Source organism: Haliotis rufescens, unplaced genomic scaffold (genome assembly GCF_023055435.1).
Source record: "Haliotis rufescens isolate VD_foot unplaced genomic scaffold, xgHalRufe1.0.p SCAF_7, whole genome shotgun sequence".
Classification (NCBI taxonomy): Eukaryota; Metazoa; Mollusca; class Gastropoda; order Lepetellida; family Haliotidae; genus Haliotis; species Haliotis rufescens.
The window spans coordinates 15,751,282-15,774,523 of NW_025964361.1; the positions used below are offsets into that span (position 1 = coordinate 15,751,282).

At 43.9% G+C, this 23,242-nt stretch overlaps 1 protein-coding gene across 1 annotated transcript; it reads right to left on the minus strand.

The window, feature by feature from the left end:
* Positions 1 to 250: 250 nt before the first annotated feature.
* On the minus strand, positions 251 to 22,320 carry LOC124115017 (vascular endothelial growth factor C-like). Its single transcript, XM_046475802.1, has 7 exons — positions 22,073 to 22,320; positions 11,900 to 12,017; positions 11,709 to 11,756; positions 11,228 to 11,418; positions 4,728 to 4,868; positions 4,246 to 4,397; positions 251 to 2,043 (listed from the first exon to the last, which is right to left on the minus strand). Exons 1-7 carry the CDS (start codon positions 22,115 to 22,117, stop codon positions 1,782 to 1,784), a joined length of 957 nt encoding a protein of 318 aa, XP_046331758.1. The 5' UTR covers positions 22,118 to 22,320; the 3' UTR covers positions 251 to 1,781.
* Positions 22,321 to 23,242: the final 922 nt, after the last annotated feature.

A 23,242-nucleotide genomic window follows, 5' to 3' on the forward strand; every position in this document is an offset into this window, starting at 1 on the left:
CAACCTAGTTGCCTCAAGGGTGGAAACCGGATCAGTCAACCCCTTCCTTCGGTAAGATGAGTGATGGCTTGTGGCGGCGAATCGGGACTTTCGGCAAGTTTCTTTTAGTCAAGTCATGGAGAGGCAGTAGCTGATATGGTCACATGCACGAGCACAAAAAATATTAACCCTTAGTTGCATGTAATACCAGTATTGTGTGTACTCAAGGCTGAAGTTGCGAAGTTACCTTAAATTAACAAAAACACCCAGATAAGGTTCATTCATGTTTATTACATGCTTAAATACACCAATGCATACACATTCAGAAGAAAAAGAGAATATGAAATACACGATAATTTAATATAAAGTAACAATGCCACAACAGTATTGTCAAACGTAAACAAGGTTACATTAACGATAGAAGTGCGTTTCAGGGAAATTTGTCGCTAGGTTGTCAGCACTATGTGGCACTTACTGGTCCATGTTTTTGCCGGTCTTAGATAACAGTAGAAAATACGCATTATACAATCATGAACGCATTATACAATCATGCATTATACAATCAGGATCGCATTATACAATCACGAACGCATTATACAATCATGAACGCATTATACAATCAGGATCGTATTATACAATCATGAACGCATAATACAATCAGGATCGCATTATACAATCATGAACGCATTATACGATCAGGATCGCATTATACGATCATGAACGCATTATACGATCAGGATCGCATTATGCAATCATGAACGCATTATGCAATCATGAACGCATTATACAATCATGAACGCATTATACAATCAGGATCGCATTATACAATCATGAACGCATTATACATTCAGGATCGTATTATACAATCATGAACGCATTATACAATCATGAACGCATTATACATTCAGGATCGTATTATACAATCGTGAACGCATTATACAATCAGGATCGCAATAACACTTATCAGAACTAAACATGGAGAACACCAACTGCCTTTGAATTTTGAATAAAAACAAAATATTAGAACGTTGACCCGTTTACAAAATATTACAAAAATCACGTGTAATGGCCTTGGTATACTTTCGGGTCTCTCCGCTCGATGTCTACCCATTGTTTAGAACAGCCAGAGTTGGTTGGCCTGCTTAGTACCTCCTTTGGTTTAAAAATATAAACTTAATGCTTATGTTTGTTATTTTCAGACGAATTTGTCGTTGTAAAGTGGTATATTCAGTTTGGAAGTTCCGATGTTAAGGCTCGCATTTACATGTTATCACATAAGTGTGTACACGTGCGCAACCTCTCACCGACTAACTAGATCGTAAACATATATATATCCGCTTTAAACATAAGTATCTTGTAACCTTGCAAGATGTTTACTGTGTTGCTTTTTTTTTAATTTGAGCTATACAATGGTGTGTATGTCAGTAAGACAATCGTACAATGTGCATGTGTGTGTGTGTATAGCTGGACCTCCTTGCCCAAAGCACTACGCTATTGAGACATTTCTACTTCTTGAAACATGTGTTGGCAACAGTCATAGCGCTGTGGGCCCGGACCTAGGAGATGTTCTATACAGCCTCAGCTTGTTTGATTTATGAATGTAGCTTAACGTATTGTCGCTAGTATTACTAGCATATGATAATGAAACGACTAAAAACATCCGACACAAATATACGTCATCGCAACACAGTGTCATTGGTTAAATATTTTATAGGGCCGTTTAACCAATTGTTGGTACAATATCTGTCGTTTTTACCGTTTGTTTTTAAGGAAAGGAGGCGTGTGACAAAATTGATCCGCGACTATTTCCCCCCGAAACTGAAGTTTGGTGTGCATACACATCCACCGTTCCCATTGGGGTTTCGCAGGAATCCTGGCGGACAGAACTGACTGGCGCAAGGATCCACCGTCGTCGGAGCCATCGTAGTTGTTGTTGGTGCTGCTGTTGTTGATGTTGCGCTCGTCACTGTGGTTTGTAGAGTTGTGTTAACTTGGCTTACATTTTCCGAACTTTCATCATCCGTTTCAAGATTAGAATATTGTTGGTCTCTGTTGATGATGCAGCTGCAATTGATAAAGACAATTTCATTACACCGCTCCATAACAACGCGGCATCAACACCTACCGTTTGCCATCCCACGACGCCCCACACCTGCCGCTAGCCATCCAAGGACGCCCCACACCTGCCACTAACCATCACACGACGCCCCACACCTGCCGCAAGCCATCCAAGGACGTCCCACACCTGCAACTAACTATCACACGACGCCCCACACCTGCCGCTAGCCATCACAAGACGCCCCACACCTGCCGCTAGCCATCCAAGGACGCCCTACACCTGCCGCTAACCATCTCACGACGCCCCACACCTGCCACTAACCATCACACGACGCCCCACACCTGCCGCTAGCCATCACAAGACGCCCCACACCTGCCACTAGCCATCGGAGGACGCCCTACACCTGCCGCTAGCCATCTCACGACGCCCCACACCTGCCGCTAGCCATCACAAGACGCCCTACACCTGCCGCTAACCATCTCACGACGCCCAACACCTGCCGCTAGCCATCACACGACGCCCCAACCCTGCCGCTAGCCATCACACGACGCCCCGCACCTGCCGCTAGCCATCACACGACGCCCCAACCCTGCCGCTAGCCATCACACGACGCCCCACACCTGCCGCTAGCCATCCAAGGACGCCCCACACCTGCCGCTAACCATCACACGACGCCCCACACCTGCCGCTAGCCATCACAAGACGCCCCACACCTGCAACTAACCATCACACGACGCCCCACACCTGCCGCTAGCCATCACAAGACGCCCCACAACTGCCGCTAGCCATCCAAGGACGCCCTACACCTGCCGCTAACCATCTCACGACGCCCCATACCTGCCACTAACCATCACACGACGCCCCACACCTGCCGCTAGCCATCACAAGACGCCCCACACCTGCCACTAGCCATCGGAGGACGCCCTACACCTGCCGCTTGCCATCTCAAGACGCCCCACACCTGCCGCTAGCCATCACAAGACGCCCGACACCTGCCGCTAACCATCTCACGACGCCCCACACCTGCCGCTAGCCATCACACGACGCCCCAACCCTGCCGCTAGCCATCACACGACGCCCCGCACCTGCTGCTAGCCATCACACGACGCCCCAACCCTGCCGCTAGCCATCACACGACGCCCCACACCTGCCGCTAGCCATCCAAGGACGCCCCACACCTGCCGCTAACCATCACACGACGCCCCACACCTGCCGCTAGCCATCACAAGACGCCCCACACCTGCCGTCAGCCATCCAAGGACGCCCCACACCTGCCGCTAGCCATCACACAATGCCCCAACCCTGCCGCTAGCCATCACACGACGCCCCGCACCTGCCGCTAGCCATTCCTCGACGCCCCACACCTGCCGCTAGCCATCCAAGGACGCCCCACACCTGCCGCTAGCCATCACACGACGCCCCAACCCTGCCGCTAGCCATCCCACGACGCCTCACACCTGCCACTAGACATCACAAGACGCCCCACACCTGCCGCTAGCCATTCCTCGACGCCTCACACCTGCCCCTAGCCATTCCTCGATGCTCCACACCTGTCGCTAGCCATTCCTCGACGCCCAACACCTGCCCCTAGCCATTCCTCGACGCCCCGCACCTGCCGCTAGCCATTCCTCGACGCCCAACACCTGCCGCTAGCCATTCCTCGATGCCTCACACCTGCCGCTAGCCATTCCTCGACGCCCCACACCTGCCGCTAGCCATTCCTCGACGCCCCACACCTGCCCCTAGCCATTCCTCAATGCTCCACAACTGCCGCTAGCTATTCCTCGACGCCCAACACCTGCCCCTAGCCATTCCTCGACGCCTCACACCTGCCCCTAGCCAATCCTCGACGCCCCACACTTGCCGCTGGCCATTCCTCGACGCTTCACACCTGCCCCTAGTCATTCCTCGACGCCCAACACACCTGCCTCTAGCCATTCCTCGATGCCTCACATCTGCTGCTAGCCATTCCTCGACGCCCCACACCTGCCCCTAGCCATTCCTCGACGCCCAACACCTGCCGCTAGCCATTCCTCGACGCCTTACACCTGTCGCTAGCCATTCCTCGATGCCTCACATCTGCCGCTAGCCATTCCTCAACGCCCCGAACCTGCCGCTAGCCATTAATCGGCATCCATTACCTCGCCCTCTGACGCACGTATACGTGGGCTATGGGCTAATCTTCTGTTGCATGAGTTTAGCCTCACCTGCATGTACGTGGGCTGTAGGTTAAGCCGTCCTCACACTCCTGTTCCGGTTCAATGCACACACACGTGCACGTCTCTATGTCCCATCGTTGGTAGGGGTAGCAGGTAAGGTGTCGTCTGCACGTGCAGGAGCATTCGAAAGAATCGAATCGCTGCCAACAATGAACAGACATTTGTAAGTTCATAACATTAAATTCACATTCTGCCTTTCCTGTTCCTTTCCCATTTACAGCAGTTGAAACACATTGGAACCAAACAAGCATAACAATGTCACAAAGATTCCCTTCCCTGTCTGGACAAGGGGTCGATAGTCTCGAGAGCCATTTGGGCCACACCATCTTAGTTACCAAAACTGTATATGAAATCTGTAACTTTGTTTATACAATAGAAATGGGAAACGTCGGAACTATATGTTAGGAACACAAGAAAGGAGATATCTCCCGAATATAATCACACTGCATGCTATTAAAACATGCGAGTACCTGTCTCTTGTTACAGTCGTTGGCGGTGAGCCGGCAGGTGACGACACATTCCAGGTGTTCCTCGACTGTGACCTCGTGTGTGCCGTCCCACTCCATGAGAAGATCGGGCAGGTTGGACTCGAACAACAGTGTCTTCAACACCTGGAACCACCAAGACAATGTAGGAAGTGTTGCGCAGTGCATCTAAATAGTTGCAGAGTTCGTCTTATCTTAAATGAATTAATAAACTAAACGTGAATAACGTACCTGTTAACTGACCAATAAACTAAACGTTACAAGGTGTAAACGTGATAACATGTCATAATGTGAACCCTAGGGTGGATGTATATTGAATAAACCATGACTCAAGTATGTAAATAAATGTAAATAAACGATAAGCAAACTTGATTGATTGCCATCGTCTTATATCTGGCCCAAACCATAGCATTTCACGTGTAGTCATAACCATACGTTAGTGCGTTCTCGCGATCTTATCATTATGCATAGGGTGCGTTTTGGAGAACAGTTCTATAATCAAAATGAACATGTTGTCAGAAGAGGCTGTAACATGACATTAACACCTGTAACCACCAAGACAACGTAGACTGTAACATGCCATTAACACCTGGAACCATCAAGACAATGTAGACTGTAACATGACATAAACACCTGGAACAACCAAGACAATGTAGACTGTAACATGACATAAACACCTTGAAGCATCAAGACAATGTAGACTGTAACATGCCATTAACACCTGGAACCATCAAGACAATGTAGACTGTAACATGACATAAATACCCGTAACCAAGACAATGTAGACTGTAACATGTCATTACCATCTGGAACCATCATCACAATGTAGACTGTAACATGACATAAACACCTGGAACCATCAAGACAATGTAGACCGTAACATGACATATACACCTGGAACAACCAAGACAATGTAGACTGTAACATGAAATATACACCTGGAACAACCAAGACAATGTAGACTGTAACATGACATAAACACCTGGAACCATCATGACAATGTAGACTGTAACATGACATAGACAACTTGAAGCATCAAGACAATGTAGACTGTAACATGACATATACACCTGGACCAACCAAGACAATGTAGACTGTAACATGACATAAATACCCGTAACCATCATGATAATGTAGACTGTAACATGACATAAACACCTGGAACCATCAAGACAATGTAGACTAACATGACATCAACACCTTGAACCATCAAGACAATGTAGACTGTAATATGACATAAACACCTGGAACAACCAAGACAATGTAGACTGTAACATGACATAAATACCTGGAACCATCATGACAATGAAGACTGTAACATGACATAAACACCTGGAACAAACATGACAATGTAGACTGTAACATGACATTAACACCTGGAACAACCAAGACAATGTAGACTGTAACATGACATAAGCACCTGGAACCATCATGACAATGTAGACTGAAATATGACATAAACACCTGTAACCATCAAGACAATGTAGACTGTAACATGACATAAACACCTGGAACAACCAAGACAATGTAGACTGTAATATGACATAAACACCTGGAACCATCAAGACAATGTAGACTGTAATATGACATAAACACCTGGAACAACCAAGACAATGTAGACTGTAATATGACATTAACACCTGGAACAACCAAGACAATGTAGACTGTAATATGACATAAACACCTGGAACCATCAAGACAATGTAGACTGTAACATGACATTAACACCTGGAACAACCAAGACAATGTAGACTGTAATATGACATTAACACCTGGAACAACCAAGACAATGTAGACTGTAATATGACATAAACACCTGGAACCATCAAGACAATGTAGACTGTAATATGACATAAACACCTGGAACAACCAAGACAATGTAGACTGTAATATGACATAAACACCTGGAACCATCAAGACAATGTAGACTGTAACATGACATAAATACCCGTAACCATCATGACAATGTAGACTGTAATATGACATAAACACCTGGAACAACCAAGACAATGTAGACTGTAACATGACATAAACACCTGGAACCATCAAGACAATGTAGACTGTAATATGACATAAACACCTGGAACAACCAAGACAATGAAGACTAACATGACATAAACACCTGGAACCATCAAGACAATGTAGACTGTAACATGACATAAACACCTGGAACCATCAAGACAATGTAGACTGTAACATGACATAAACACCTGGAACCATCAAGACAATGTAGACTAACATGACATAAACACCTGGAACCATCAAGACAATGTAGACTGTAATATGACATAAACACCTGGAACAACCAAGACAATGTAGACTGTAACATGACATAAATACCCGTAACCATCATGACAATGTAGACTGTAACATGACATTAACACCTGGAACAACCAAGACAATGTAGACTGTAACATGACATAAACACCTGGAACCATCATGACAATGTAGACTGTAATATGACATAAACACCTGTAACCATCATGACAATGTAGACTGTAACATGACATAAACACCTGGAACAACCAAGACAATGTAGACTGTAACATGACATAAACACCTGGAACCATCAAGACAATGTAGACTGTAATATGACATAAACACCTGTAACCATCATGACAATGTAGACTGTAATATGACATAAACACCTGGAACAACCAAGACAATGTAGACTGTAATATGACATAAACACCTGGAACCATCAAGACAATGTAGACTGTAATATGACATAAACACCTGTAACCATCAAGACAATGTAGACTGTAATATGACATAAACACCTGGAACAACCAAGACAATGTAGACTGTAATATGACATAAACACCTGGAACCATCATGACAATGTAGACTGTAATATGACATAAACACCTGGAACAACCAAGACAATGTAGACTGTAATATGACATAAACACCTGGAACCATCAAGACAATGTAGACTGTAACATGACATTAACACCTGGAACAACCAAGACAATGTAGACTGTAATATGACATAAACACCTGGAACCATCAAGACAATGTAGACTGTAATATGACATAAACACCTGGAACCATCAAGACAATGTAGACTGTAACATGACATAAACACCTGGAACCATCAAGACAATGTAGACTGTAATATGACATAAACACCTGGAACAACCAAGACAATGTAGACTGTAATATGACATAAACACCTGGAACCATCAAGACAATGTAGACTGTAATATGACATAAACACCTGGAACAACCAAGACAATGTAGACTGTAACATGACATAAATACCCGTAACCATCATGACAATGTAGACTGTAACATGACATAAACACCTGGAACCATCAAGACAATGTAGACTGTAACATGACATCAACACCTTGAACCATCAAGACAATGTAGACTGTAATATGACATAAACACCTGGAACAACCAAGACAATGTAGACTGTAACATGATATAAATACCTGGAACCATCATGACAATGTAGACTGTAACATGACATTAACACCTGGAACCACCAAGACAATGAAGACTAACATGACATAAATACCTTGAACCATCATGACAATGTAGACTGTAAAATGACATAATCACCTGGAACCATCATGACAATGTAGACTGTAATATGACATAAACACCTGGAACCACCAAGACAATGAAGACTAACATGACATAAATACCTTTAACCATCAAGACAATGTAGACTGTAATATGACATAAACACCTGGAACCATCAAGACAACGTAGACTAACATGACATAAATACATTGAAGCATCAAGACAATGTAGACTGTAACATGACATAAACACCTTGAACCATCAAGACAATGTAGACTAACATGACATAAATACCTTGAACCATCAAGACAATGTAGACTAACATGACATAAATACCTTGAACCATCATGACAATGTAGACTGTAACATGACATAAACACCTGGAACCATCAAGACAACGTAGACTAACATGACATAAATACCTTGAAGCATCAAGACAATGTAGACTAACATGACATAAATACCTTGAACCATCATGACAATGTAGACTGTAACATGACATAAACACCTTGAACCATGAAGACAATGTAGACTGTAATATGACATAAACACCTGGAACCATCAAGACAATGTAGACTGTAACATGACATAAATACCTTGAACCATCAAGACAATGTAGACTAACATGACATAAATACCTTGAACCATCATGACAATGTAGACTGTAACATGACATAAACACCTTGAACCATGAAGACAATGTAGACTGTAATATGACATAAACACCTGGAACCATCAAGACAATGTAGACTGTAACATGACATAAATACCTTGAACCATCAAGACAACGTAGACTAACATGACATAAATACCTTGAACCATCAAGACAATGTAGACTAACATGACATAAATACCTTGAACCATCAAGACAATGTAGACTGTAACATGACATAAACACCTGGAACCATCAAGACAATGTAGACTAACATGACATAAATACCTTGAACCATCAAGACAATGTAGACTGTAACATGACATATACACCTGGAAAACCAAGACAATGTAGACTGTAACATGATATAAATACCTTGAACCATCAAGACAATGTAGACTAACATGACATAAATACCTTGAACCATCAAGACAATGTAGACTGTAACATGACATATACACCTGGAAAACCAAGACAATGTAGACTGTAACATGATATAAACACCTGGAACCATCAAGACAATGTAGACTGTAACATGACATAAATACCGGTAACCAAGACAATGTAGACTGTAACATGACATAAACACCTGGAACCATCAAGACAATGTAGACTGTAACATGACATAAACACCTGGAACCATCAAGACAATGTAGACTGTAATATGACATATACACCTGGAACAACCAAGACAATGTAGACTGTAACATGACATAAACACCTGGAACCATCAAGACAATGTAGACTGTAATATGACATAAACACCTTGAACCATCATGATATTGTAGACTGTAACATGACATATACACCTGGAAAACCAAGACAATGTAGACTGTAACATGATATAAACACCTGGAACCATCAAGACAATGTAGACTGTAACATGACATAAATACCGGTAACCAAGACAATGTAGACTGTAACATGACATAAACACCTGGAACCATCAAGACAATGTAGACTGTAACATGACATAAATACCGGTAACCAAGACAATGTAGACTGTAACATGACTTAAATACCCGTAACCAAGACAATGTAGACTGTAACATGACATAAACACCTGGAACCATCAAGACAATGTAGAGTGTAACATGACATAAATACCGGTAACCAAGACAATGTAGACTGTAACATGACTTAAATACCCGTAACCAAGACAATGTAGACTGTAACATGTCATGAACACCTTGAAACATAAAGACAATGTAGACTGTAACATGACTTAAATACCCGTAACCAAGACAATGTAGACTGTAACATGTCATGAACACCTTGAAACATAAAGACAATGTAGACTGTAACATGACTTAAATACCCGTAACCAAGACAATGTAGACTGTAACATGTCATGAACACCTTGAAACATAAAGACAATGTAGACTGTAACATGACTTAAATACCCGTAACCAAGACAATGTAGACTGTAACATGTCATGAACACCTTGAAACACAAAGACAATGTAGACTGTAACAAGTCATGAACACCTGGAACCATCAAGACAATGTAGACTGTAACGTGATATTATGTGATAGTAGCGATTGACGTTGGCATCAAATGATTGAAGCGTTAGTAAAATGTCGATTACTGTCGTGGCAAGATTCTAGCGGTACTTCGTGTAAATTTGAACATGACAGGCTTGATCGTTCGAGAAGTTTCGGGCTGGGATAGGGCTTTCACAAGGGTGATTTCAGGCTTTACATCTACCTGCCATGTGCGGAGGGGTTACCTTTATGAACTTCAAAAACCGAGACAGGGCAGTTTCATGACATTCGACGGTGAAAATTTGTGAATTGTGAGCTCTTATATTAAATCTAGGGACTGTTACTTCTTCCTGCTGCCACTTATTTTACCCCTTGTATTGCCTGTTCTTACTGTAAACCCGTGTGTTTCAATGTCATAAATTATTTATTGATCTTGTGTTGTCATTTCATGATTTCATAATTTAGTCAATTAGGAGTCATCTCGGGACAGATATTGGAGGCTATTGGACAGCATTATACTGAGCTTTTAATTTCAAATTGGGGTTTTGGTGGTCTAAACGGTTCAACATTATAACTGCAGCTGCATGGCCCTGATGTTTTGCGTAATCCTGTCGCCGACTCTCTCAGCTTGTGTACTTGAGAACCATTAAAGTTTGAACTGATATAGATGTATGTATGAGATATTCTTCTCAGCCGTCTCTCTCTCTCTCTCTCTCACACACACACACACACACAAACACACACAAACACACAGAGACACACACACACACACACACACACACACACACACACACACACACACACACACACTGACCGTGATTCGTTTCGGCCTAGAAGAACGGGGCGCACACTGCAACATGCTGTTGGCACAGCAACCTCCACAGCGCATAACACGTGTACATGTCGGCCACGTCATGACGTTGACGTCATGGGTCATGTCCCTGGGGATCTCCACGGTCATGAGACGTGGGGAACATTCGTCAGGGAAGGCGAACTCTGCTGCTCCTGGAACAATACATGGACAGTAGATTACACTCCCACGATAAGGAGATGATATATACGCATAATGAAGCGTTGTATGAACGGGCTTTTATCATTGGGGATTGTCTGTGACTACCAGACTTCCGTACAAGCACACGTTTTGAAAACATAGAGCGGTTCGTTTGTTCCGACCTGGACGCGCTGACACGTGTTAAGGAAATATCGACCGTTTTCTGGACTGACGTACGCAACAATACGTAAGTGATGATAGATGTTAAGGGAATACGTATTGATTCCTGACTTGGCGTACGTACCAGCAGTTACGTACACCCGACCATCCGAACTTCCTAAGTTTGGCAAAACTGAAAAAAGAACATCTGTATATTAGAAACAGTATACTTAAAACAGTAAATGGGATGGCAAACGGAGAATTTATTCGATATTAATACGTTGAACTTCATTGAACTTGCTCCCATTATCACTGTTATTGAACATCTGTACATACCTTCCTCTATTTCGACTCTACGCCCATTCATTTTCATGTCGACTGCCCGAAACAGCTCTGTGATGTTGGTGATGCGGGAAAGTCGCATGGCCTGCTGGTAGTTCATCTGCAGGGTGCCCTTAACATGACAAACACAGCATCACTTGCTACTGTCATCGCAAGGATCATTGACATTAAAACACTTTCGGCAGTTTGTTTGGTTTGTTTAGTAGCTGGCACAGACAAACACATGCTACACAGTCCCCGCGTTGTGGAGAAGCTGCGTGCGTCCCGAGGGACATCGTTCTCCACCAGGGCACTCCAGGGACACATGTAAGAGTAGATTGTCTGCTTCAAGTCGTGGCTGGTGGGAAGTAATCCAATAACAATATATGGACCAATGCCTGAACCAAACCTCTCAGATGAGATGTGGGAAATATATTACAATGTGTCGGTGCGTGGGCTGTGGTGTGTCCCTTGAGGGCTGCTCTGCACTGGGATCTGATATATAGATAGTTAAAGACACATCTAATTGTCAATAATTGAGCACCTGTTAAGGCTGGAAGATAGAATTCGGGTCATAAACATTTCAAATAAAACTGCAGATCTCAAACCAAGTATTTGTTATCATATGTCTATTTCTACGTGTAGATTTTGTTTTTTAACTACACCCGAACTGTGAGCTGGGATCTCAATCTGTATGTACTGAACATGTTGTGACGTGTCATTCGTAAATGTGCTGAATCTTCGAACTTTGTTTGACCACAGCTATTTCGCCCAGACCTACGCACGGGGACACAATCTAGATGGACGGCAGCTGCTCGGCCGGGTTCTAGGGAACTTTCTTTCTCCGTGTATTGATTGTTCACTTGAACATCCCCTGAACACCACGCGTGCAAGCAATGTTTCTTCATTACCACCCCGAGACATCGGCCTGACATACTTAAATACAGAGCATCCCCAAAGTAACACCAGTGACAATGTGTCTGTTTATATAGTCGTCAGTCTGTCCGTCCGTCCGTCCGTCAGAAATCTTTAATTTAAGGAGCATTTCTCGAACACTGGTGATATTGAGCACTGGTGCCTGTTGCTATTTAGAGATTTCCCAAAGCATTTTTACAGTTTTTTATGGAAACGTGGTGAATTTTCCAGAGCATGTATATCTATAGCTATATAACCTAGCAAATCACTGAAAATTACCATGTAAATTTCCATTTTGATAGTTTATATTTGGAAACTTTAACAGAAAATATTATTGAGGAGAGTGTTGTTGACGGAATGTATTTGTATTTAGAAAGTATATATTTCTACAATCATGTATATTGGATGGGGATTTATAAACAAAGTTTCCCCTCTAAAAAATGCATCCTACATTTACAGGATAGTATAATAAACATACTTAGCCAAACAGAAGTGGTATTCAAACAAATGTCATATAGATAAGTACATAGACATTATAAAGTTTTACAGATAAAGAATTCTACAGCAATCTATAGGTGCCTTACTCGTGTATCACTTGTATATCACCAGTATGTTACTTGTGTATCAGACCCGTGAAGATCCAGGGTAGAATAGATCGTCAGCAACCCATGCTTGTCGTAAAAGGCGCCACTCTGCACAGCGAACTGCGAATTGATGAATGGGCCCCCGTGCCCCCAACAATGGACAATAACAGGTTCTGGACCATGCCTTTCGGTACATTTGTGCACCAGACGCACACAGAATCCACTCTACTTTCAACGTATATCTAACATATAGGTCTTCAGCAACCCATACTTGTCGTAAAAAGCGACTATGCTTGTCGTAAGAGATGACTAACGGGATCGGGTGGTCAGGCTCGCTGACTTGGATGATACATGTCATTATATCACAATTGCGTGGATCGATGCTCATGATGTCAATAACTGGATTGTCTGGTCCAGACTGAATTATTTACAGACCGCCATCATATAGCTGGAATATTGCTGAGTGCGGCGTTAAACAAGAAACAAACAAACAATCTTAAGATAAAACATTTCTGGTTTCTGGTCGAAGATAAATATCTCCGGTTAAATTTGTAGTTCCATATAATACACTTTTAAGATCATATCTCTTCTTATAGAAGTAACAATTACATCTAATAATCGTAAACCGAGGGCAAGCATCTTCATAATGCTGTCCCCATTAACAATATCCGGAGACATCTAAACACTTATCATGTCTATGGTCTTTCAAATAACTGCAATAACTGTGACATTGGCGACAATATGTGCACGGCGACGATATATGTCGTAAGAGGCTGGCGTCAGGACTTTCTGCACATTGACATTCTCGTGAGATGTGCCAGCGAGGACAAAAGAAAACCTTTGATCTAACGGAGCTTATGTAGGTCAACTACCGTCTTGTCCTATACTGTTGCAACTTCCGATCGGCAAGCCATGTTTCCGGTGCACATATGGTTTCTAGTCTTGTACTAGTTGTTAGATAAAGGAGGGGTTGTCGCCGGGCATCGTCGCCAACGTTCACAGCATATATAGTCGTCGGCGCTTTATATCGCCGGGCATATATTGACGACATTCGTCAGAGCAAAAACCCGATAAAGTAGTGACTGGCACAAGTTCTCTATCCATCTTAGAACATGCAGGCAAATACTCGATTTCCGCGAACTTACGCTGCAGATCGCAAAAACTCATTCACAATCGAAGCAGAGCACACGAGCATGCCGTATCCTTGTGTATGATGTATTGCCCGCGTGTTAACAATGTCATGACAAGTTACAACCATGGATCATAGTGATGATGACATTTGGTTATCTCAGGCAAGTGAAAACACAACTTTATCTGATACTCAACTGAGCCAAACTTTGGATGATTTAAAACTTTACAAAATTTAAAAGCATCGATCTTAACAGAGAATGATCGTTTTGCATCTTGTACTTCAGCCATGGTAGATGACATGATTGCAGATCGAATCCCAGTTAAAACCAGGAGTGATAAAAAGTGGGGTTTTAACATTTGGACAGAAGGGCAACACATAAAAAAGAAACTCGTATGTTTATGAACCATACATGTCTGTACCACTTGATGTTTTCGCAATTTTGGCGGAAGAATTAGACCATAGGCTTTCAGTCTTTCTATGTTGAAACGCTACCCCCAGATCTCTTTATCAGATAGCGTGCGCTATATTGAGGCATTTAAGGGACAATTATTCGAGATTGGATTTTGGATTTTCAGGACGACGCATCAAAACTGTCTCTCTGCAATGACGGAGCGGTCGGGTAGCCTAGTGATTAAAGCGTTCGCTCGTCACCGGGTCACCCGGGTTCGATTCCCGACAAGGGTACAATGTGTAAAGTCCATTTCTGGTGTCCCCCGCCGTCATATTGCTGGAATATTGCTAAAAGCGGCGTAAAACCATACTCACTCACTCACTCTGCCGTGACAAATCGCGTCAAGGAAAAAGGAGGGTTTTCAAATTTAAGCAAGGCTACAAAGAGATCCAGATTGCTATGGAATATTAAATCAATTACAAAATGTCGTTATTGGTGTTAATGAATAATAGAACCTATTGTTTGTTGTTTAAGTCCTGGCATGCTGAAATGTACAAGTTTCATGAAGCACGAGAGTTTCATGCCGATATAAACTGTATACTTTACAGTACTTTATCGGCATACAAATGTACCCCCACCTTATCAAAATAGTGACCACCCATGGGACGAAAGCATTTACCTGTGCTCTGAAGGATTATTATTGATTATAAACTTAAAGTGTGTAGGTCTACCTCACAACTTCATAAGCTTGTATGTCAGGTAGTGTATACATACCTAAGCCTTTGGATTCTGAGATGTAAATTCTAATATAGATTGTTTTTATTTGGAAAAATAAACAGAAAATATAAGAGAGTTGTCGTAGAGGGAATGTATTTGTATTTGCAAATGATATAAGTTAAACAGTATATATTTCTACAATCATAAGTAAAGTCGGTGGGGATTTATAAACAAGGTTTCCCCATCATACATTGTACAGGATAGTATAATAAACATACTTAGCAAAATAGAAGTGGTATTCAAACAAGTGTCATATAGATAGCATTAATGGCTAAAGAGTGACTAAGGGAGACCATTTTGAGAATAAAACTGTGAGAGACTTTGAGGAAACTCGGCTTTGACTAACTGACAGTGTTAGCTAATTCCATTCAAATCATTCAGTCATGTGCAGCATGGCCACAAGTTTACAAGTATTGCCGTCAGATCACAAGTACGCATTGACTCCTCAGTAATCTAGACTTGCCAAACATTATAGACTTGCATGGGTTGTATTGGATATATTTGTATCAGGGTCTGTATGACAGACTAGGGACCGCAAGTACGCCTTGGTAATGAGAGACCATGCATCCTAACCTGGCTACATCAGTGTATCGTGGCATCCAACAGAGTACAAGTAATCAGCCAGGGTGGCGAAGACAGGGGTCCTTGTTCTGTTAAGATCCATATTGGGAAATACTGACCTAATTGACTATTGTGGAAATCATTATTCGTACATGTGCTAACCACCTTCCTCCCTTAGCAAAACAGGTTTACATACCAACCACTGTTACTACGACCCATGCTAGTCTCCCCCGTGAAGATCCGGGTAGAGAATACGTCTTCAGCAACCCATGCTAGTCTCCCCCGTGAAGATCCGGGTAGAGAATACGTCTTCAGCAACCCATGCTAGTCTCCCAAGTGAAGATCCGGGTAGAGAATACGTCTTCAGCAACCCATGCTAGTCTCCCCCGTGAAGATCCGGGTAGAGAATACGTCTTCAGCAACCCATGCTAGTCTCCCAAGTGAAGATCCGGGTAGAGAATACGTCTTCAGGAACCCATGCTAGTCTCCCAAGTAAAGATCCGGGTAGAGAATACGTCTTCAGCAACCCATGCTAGTCTCCCAAGTGAAGATCCGGGTAGAGAATACGTCTTCAGCAACCCATGCTAGTCTCCCAAGTGAAGATCCGGGTAGAGAATACGTCTTCAGCAACCCATGCTAGTCTCCCCCGTACCGTAAAAGACGACTATGCTTGTCATGAGAGGCGACTAACGGGATCGGATGGTCAGACACGCTGACTTGGTTGATACATGTCATCGTGTCCCATGCCTAGATCGATGCACATGATGTCATTCACTGGATTGTCTGATCCAGACTCGATTATTAACAGTACGCCGTCATAAAGCTGGCATATTGTTAAACAACAAACGAACAAACAAAAACCCACAACCACAGGAATGGTGCTGACAAACCTAGAAACATAATCAGGGCAAACCGGCATTAGAACCCACAATCATAGGTTTCTGGCGTGCCCAAGGGACGCCACTCTGCACAGCGAACTGCGAAATGATGAATGGGCCCCCGTGCCCCCAACAATGGACAATAACAGGTTCTGGACCATGCCTTTCGGTACATTTGTGCACCAGACGAACACAGAATCCACTCTACTTTCAACGTATATCTAACATATAGGTCTTCAGCAACCCATGCTTGCCGTAAAAGGCGACTATGCTTGTTATCAGAGGCGACTAACGGGATCGGGTGGTCGGGCTCGCTGACTTGGTTGATGCATGTCATTGTATGCGCGTGATGTCAATTACTGGATTGTCTGGTCCAGACTCGATTCTTTACAGGCCGCCGTCATATAGCTGGAATGTTGCTGAGTGCGGCGTAAAGCAACAACAAACAAAAAACAAAAATCATAGAGTCAAGGATCATCGACATTAAATGACAGGTTACACATGAAGAAGTTGAGCCGCGTCAGACACGGCCTTCTCGTGCAGCTGTGTAGCGTGGCCGACACTTCAAGTGAGTTGGGCCTTCTCGTGCAGCTGTGTAGCGTGGCCGACACTACAAGTGAGTTGGGCCTTCTCGTGCAGCTGTGTAGCGTGGCCGACACTTCAAGTGAGTTGGGCCTTCTCGTGCAGCTGTGTAGCGTGGCCGACACTTCAAGTGAGTTGGGCCTTCTCGTGCAGCTGTGTAGCGTGGCCGACACTTCAAGTGAGTTGGGCCTTCTCGTGCAGCTGTGTAGCGTGGCCGACACTTCAAGTGAGTTGGGCCTTCTCGTGCAGCTGTGTAGCGTGGCCGACACTACAAGTGAGTTGGGCCTTCTCGTGCAGCTGTGTAGCGTGGCCGACACTTCAAGTGAGTTGGGCCTTCTCGTGCAGCTGTGTAGCGTGGCCGACACTTCAAGTGAGTTGGGCCTTCTCGTGCAGCTGTGTAGCGTGGCCGACACTTCAAGTGAGTTGGGCCTTCTCGTGCAGCTGTGTAGCGTGGCCGACACTACAAGTGAGTTGGGCCTTCTCGTGCAGCTGTGTAGCGTGGCCGACACTTCAAGTGAGTTTGGCCTTCTCGTGCAGCTGTGTAGCGTGGCCGACACTACAAGTGAGTTGGGCCTTCTCGTGCAGCTGTGTAGCGTGGCCGACACTACAAGTGAGTTGGGCCTTCTCGTGCAGCTGTGTAGCGTGGCCGACACTTCAAGTGAGTTGGGCCTTCTCGTGCAGCTGTGTAGCGTGGCCGACACTTCAAGTGAGTTGGGCCTTCTCGTGCAGCTGTGTAGCGTGGCCGACACTTCAAGTGAGTTGGGCCTTCTCGTGCAGCTGTGTAGCGTGGCCGACACTACAAGTGAGTTGGGCCTTCTCGTGCAGCTGTGTAGCGTGGCCGACACTTCAAGTGAGTTGGGCCTTCTCGTGCAGCTGTGTAGCGTGGCCGACACTTCAAGTGAGTTGGGCCTTCTCGTGCAGCTGTGTAGCGTGGCCGACACTTCAAGTGAGTTGGGCCTTCTCGTGCAGCTGTGTAGCGTGGCCGACACTTCAAGTGAGTTGGGCCTTCTCGTGCAGCTGTGGAGCGTGGCCGACACTACAAGTGAGTTGGGCCTTCTCGTGCAGCTGTGTAGCGTGGCCGACACTTCAAGTAAGTTGGGCCTTCTCGTGCAGCTGTGTAGCGTGGCCGACACTTCAAGTAAGTTGGGCCTTCTCGTGCAGCTGTGTAGCGTGGCCGACACTTCAAGTGAGTTGGGCCTCTCGTGCAGCTGTGTAGCGTGGCCGACACCTCAAGTGAGTTTGGCCTTCTCGAGCAGCTGTGTAGCGTGGCCGACACTTCAAGTGAGTTTGGCCTTCTCGTGCAGCTGTGTAGCGTGGCCGACACTTCAAGCGAGTTGGGCCCTGAGCAGTTGTGTAGCTTGGCCGACACTCCAAGTGAGTTGGGCCTTCTCGTGCAGCTGTGTAGCGTGGCCGACACTTCAAGTAAGTTGGGCCTTCTCGTGCAGCTGTGTAGCATGGCCGACACTGCAAGTTAGTTGGGCCTTCTCGTGCAGCTGTGTAGCGTGGCCGACACTCCAAGTGAGCAGGGTTTTCTTATCAAATAGTCACGACGTCATGAGATCTGACTTCCGAGCCCTCCTTACACTGTTCTTGGTACTGCCTGCCCACACATCAGGGGCTGGGAGATAGGAAGGGTCAGTGTGTGTGTGTGTCTGTTTGGGCGCGAGCGCGTGTCTGCCACATGTAGAGGGGTTCCGCCACCATGTGGGGTGGTGCTGGGATGGGTATTATGAACATTCTTGTTGCTACCATCTAATGTTACACAGCTATCTTTTGAAACAGACCAATGACGTCATTGCCTACAACGAAGTGAACACCATCAACAACTTCAATCAACCATCCATTCGCAGAGACCACGTTTATGTACACTGCGGTACCCGTTACTTGTCACTGAATTGATGAAACAAAATGGAAATGTCAGTAATGAGAAGAATACATCACACGAGCGTAAGTTAGCCGGAGTTTTTGTCGAGGACACGAGTGTACTTGGTGAGTGACGCCGGGCGGGTTATTGGACGTGATATACGGTGCTCTCTCTGTGTATCCGCCATCAGCTGATACTGACTCATCCACTACTACGATCCATCCCAGGGGGACACTACTTTCCCCCATACGTCAGTTTCGATCTTACACTTAGACAGAAGCAGTTACCATTCTGCCAGATAAACATCAGCGTTCGTCACTGGAGATTTCCCTGGAGGGGTGCTTCTTCGCAAAGTGTATTAAGGTATAAAGAATGGGTATTATCCCGTCATAATGAGGTATGGGTATGCTGCTAGTATTCTAGTCTGTCCCACAGTCCCTGAACCATATTATTTTCCCTGTCGCCCAAACCTTTCTCTAATGCAAAAGCTCTAAATGAAGCAAGTCTAGATTTTCCTCAGGTTCAGATTCTGATCAAATCTCACTGGGGCTCCTTTTGAATTTAAATGGAGTTATTTGTTTCTATCAAAATAGATATTTTCTATTTTCAGAGACTAAGCGGTAGCCTACCAGTGTTCCGTAAAGCAGTTTTTGCAACAACTTGATAGCATTTGTCTGGCTAAGATGAACACAACCAGTGAAGAAAGGTCAGAGACTATCGGAGGACAGGCGGCTTGCCAGACATTTCTCAGATGAAAACATCTACATAGCTACACACGCCACTTCAGCTGAATCGTAGTCGTGTACATTACACAGCAACTCTGTAAGACTTTGTGTTTATCGGAAGATTACGACTGACAAGACCAATGACAAGATCTAATATCACACCGAAAACCCATTTAGTAAAAAGTATGAAAATGACATTAAGATCATGCGCGAAACTAAAGTTAGTAACTAACACTAACTAACTAACCAGTGTCGTATGAGTAAACGCTAAGGCTAATCAGCTTCAGTGGAAGAGAGATCAGTGATGTCATTTAATTGTGACGTCATGATAACGATGATAACGTCACAATGGTTTGAAATGCATTGTGACTTCACGGTAGCGATATCACCTAGGATATATCGCCTGCTCTCACACTGATAAATAAAGAATCTCATCTGAGTGTCTTTTGATATGAAATATATGACACGAGGCAATATAATTTTAGTTCTCTGAGGCTTCCCGAGGAGTTTTAAACTTTATCGACGAGTCTTGATATATTTCTTATCAAAGGCAAGAGGGGGAGACTCTATTTATCATCCAACATCATTTGTCAACTGTTCCAGTGTGTTAACAGTGATAAACTGTTTTAAGCGAAAGGAGTACTGCTAACCACCTTCAGTGGAATAGTTTAGTAACGTCATTTGATTGTAACCAATGCAAGTTGACTGCAGTGGTATCTGGGAGAGACCACTGGATCTCACCCAAGTGAAATCTTCTGTGGAAGCCAGTTTTGTATGATAAATATATGCTATGAATGAAGCAATGGTTATTATTAGGTCTGTTCAACTTCTAAGGTAACGTTATAGCCGCGAAGCCTTAACTTATTCCGTGCATGTTGAAGATGGACTATATCGTCAAGGCGTAGTCATGAGTGTCATGTCCATGTGTATTCAACTGCTAGATTAAAACACATAAAAGGTTCAGTAAGAAGACAAAGCCACTACAGTGATCAAAAGAGACCGTCCAACAGCTTCCAACTGGTCCTTATACATCTTATACCCCGTTCACATGCACAGTATTTACTAACGTAAGTAATTTTACACATGTGTAACTATTTTTACGAGTCTATATGCAAATTTACTATGCGTTCACATGAAAAGCATCTTAGGTTGTAAATAAAGTATGTAAATTGTGTAAGGCGCACATATATTCGTCAGTCTGTTCACGACTTTCTACACAAAACAGGTTGTTTTCTAATCAAAGTTGAATGAGAAGAGAGTTACTTCACCGAAAAGTTGCGCGCGAAGCAACATGTGTTTGATTTAATTTGTACACAAAGTTTTGACTCCTTGAAACCAGGGGATAACACCGTCCGCTCAACTCTGTATATACCTGGAAAGGTTGGCAACTGTTGACTGTTTGTTTGGTGTCGGCAAGAGAACAGATACACGCAGTGCAAATTTACATTTACATTTGCACCGGCTCCAGACATGACGCAAATTTGCTCCTGGTGTAAATATACACACATGAGTAAACGCGTTCAGATGACAAGTATACTTACGGATGTATTTCTACACACGTATACACACATATGTATAGACGCGCATATGAACGTGGTATAAGTCTAACCATATTGACAACAAGTATCCGTTATACATACCCATGTACCCCCATGTATGCCAACTACTTCAAATAGTACCAACAGAAGCAGGCACTATAAACCTTCACAGACCGTACAACACTGGAGCCGCGCTGATTTATTCTTGAATAGAGAAAGTAGTTAAACACTGTTCACTTACTTGAAACAGGCATATTCCCCACACAGCCAGGACACCAAGTATCATTGTGGGATCACAAGGATGTGAGAGCTGCAGGCTAGATTGTTTTTCGTTGTTACTGTTGGGTAAACCCGTTGCTTTTATAGAGGAGCCGTGGGATAGCTGGTGTTGTAGCCGGGGTCAGGGGTCGGACGCACGCGCGAGTACACACTGGATGTGTCTGGGGAGAGGCCGCCGGCAGCTGAAGCACTTCCCTGGACAGAAGAGCAGTTTCCGCGTCATCCTCGCTACTGTTTTTGTTCCCATGGTATTGCGTAATTGCGATGTGATTTGTTTATTGGTAAATCCTGAGTATTTGATAAATTCAGGGCCATGTGAAGTGGTCGTAAACATTTCCCGATGTACGTCACGCGTAATATCAAATGATAAGTAAAGATTATCTTCCGCGGCACATTACCATGAGGAAGACGTGCTGGCAGCATAGGAACCTCCTCGCTGATGGTGCATAACACAGATACTGTTCAACGTTTAAACATGTCTAGTCTGTCTCACAGTCCCTGAACCATATTATTTCCCCGTCCGCCGAACCCTTTCTGAAATGTAAGTCCCTAAATGAAACAAGTCTAGAATTTTTCCAGGTTCTGAATCTCCAATCTCACAGGGGCTACTTTTTAATTTAAATGGAGCTTTTGGTTTTCAACCAAAATGATATTTTCAGAGACTAAGCGTTAGTCTAAAATATGTCTGAAGTCCCATTTCTTCGGATTATTCATAAATAGGATGTTTTCTAGAGACCTTGTCATTATATGATGAAGTATACGATTGATAGTTGGAGAGGTTTGTCTTCATAGTACATTACTGGCACCTGCAACATGTATGAGCGCCTTTTGACCTTTTGCTGTTTTGAGGGAGCAATTAACTGCTTACGTATACGAACGTACGTAATGGGAGTAACGCACTCTGTTATAAGCGGTGGCATACATGTGACCTACTTACTATTTACCATTTCAGACCAATGAGTAGCGTCTTCTTATAATATATATAATCAGTGATTTTACACAGTTGATAATGACGTCAGCTGTACACAGACATATCAACTTATAATCTCTGCAATGGAGTTCGTGGTGCCGGGCCGGGAACCAAGCCCGCGTCAGTCCATACATCCCCGTTATCACACGGTACTCAAGCCTC

Excerpts from the sequence above, each read along its gene's own strand:
- LOC124115017 (XM_046475802.1), bottom strand. The coding sequence starts at position 22,117 with ATGATACTTGGTGTCCTGGCTGTGTGGGGAATATGCCTGTTTCAA. Across the intron at positions 4,398-4,727 it reads ACGACTGTAACAAGAGACAG|CGATTCGATTCTTTCGAATG; the intron begins GTACTCGCATGT and ends CATTGTTGGCAG. Across the intron at positions 2,044-4,245 it reads TACAGCCCACGTACATGCAG|CTGCATCATCAACAGAGACC; the intron begins GTGAGGCTAAAC and ends TATCAATTGCAG.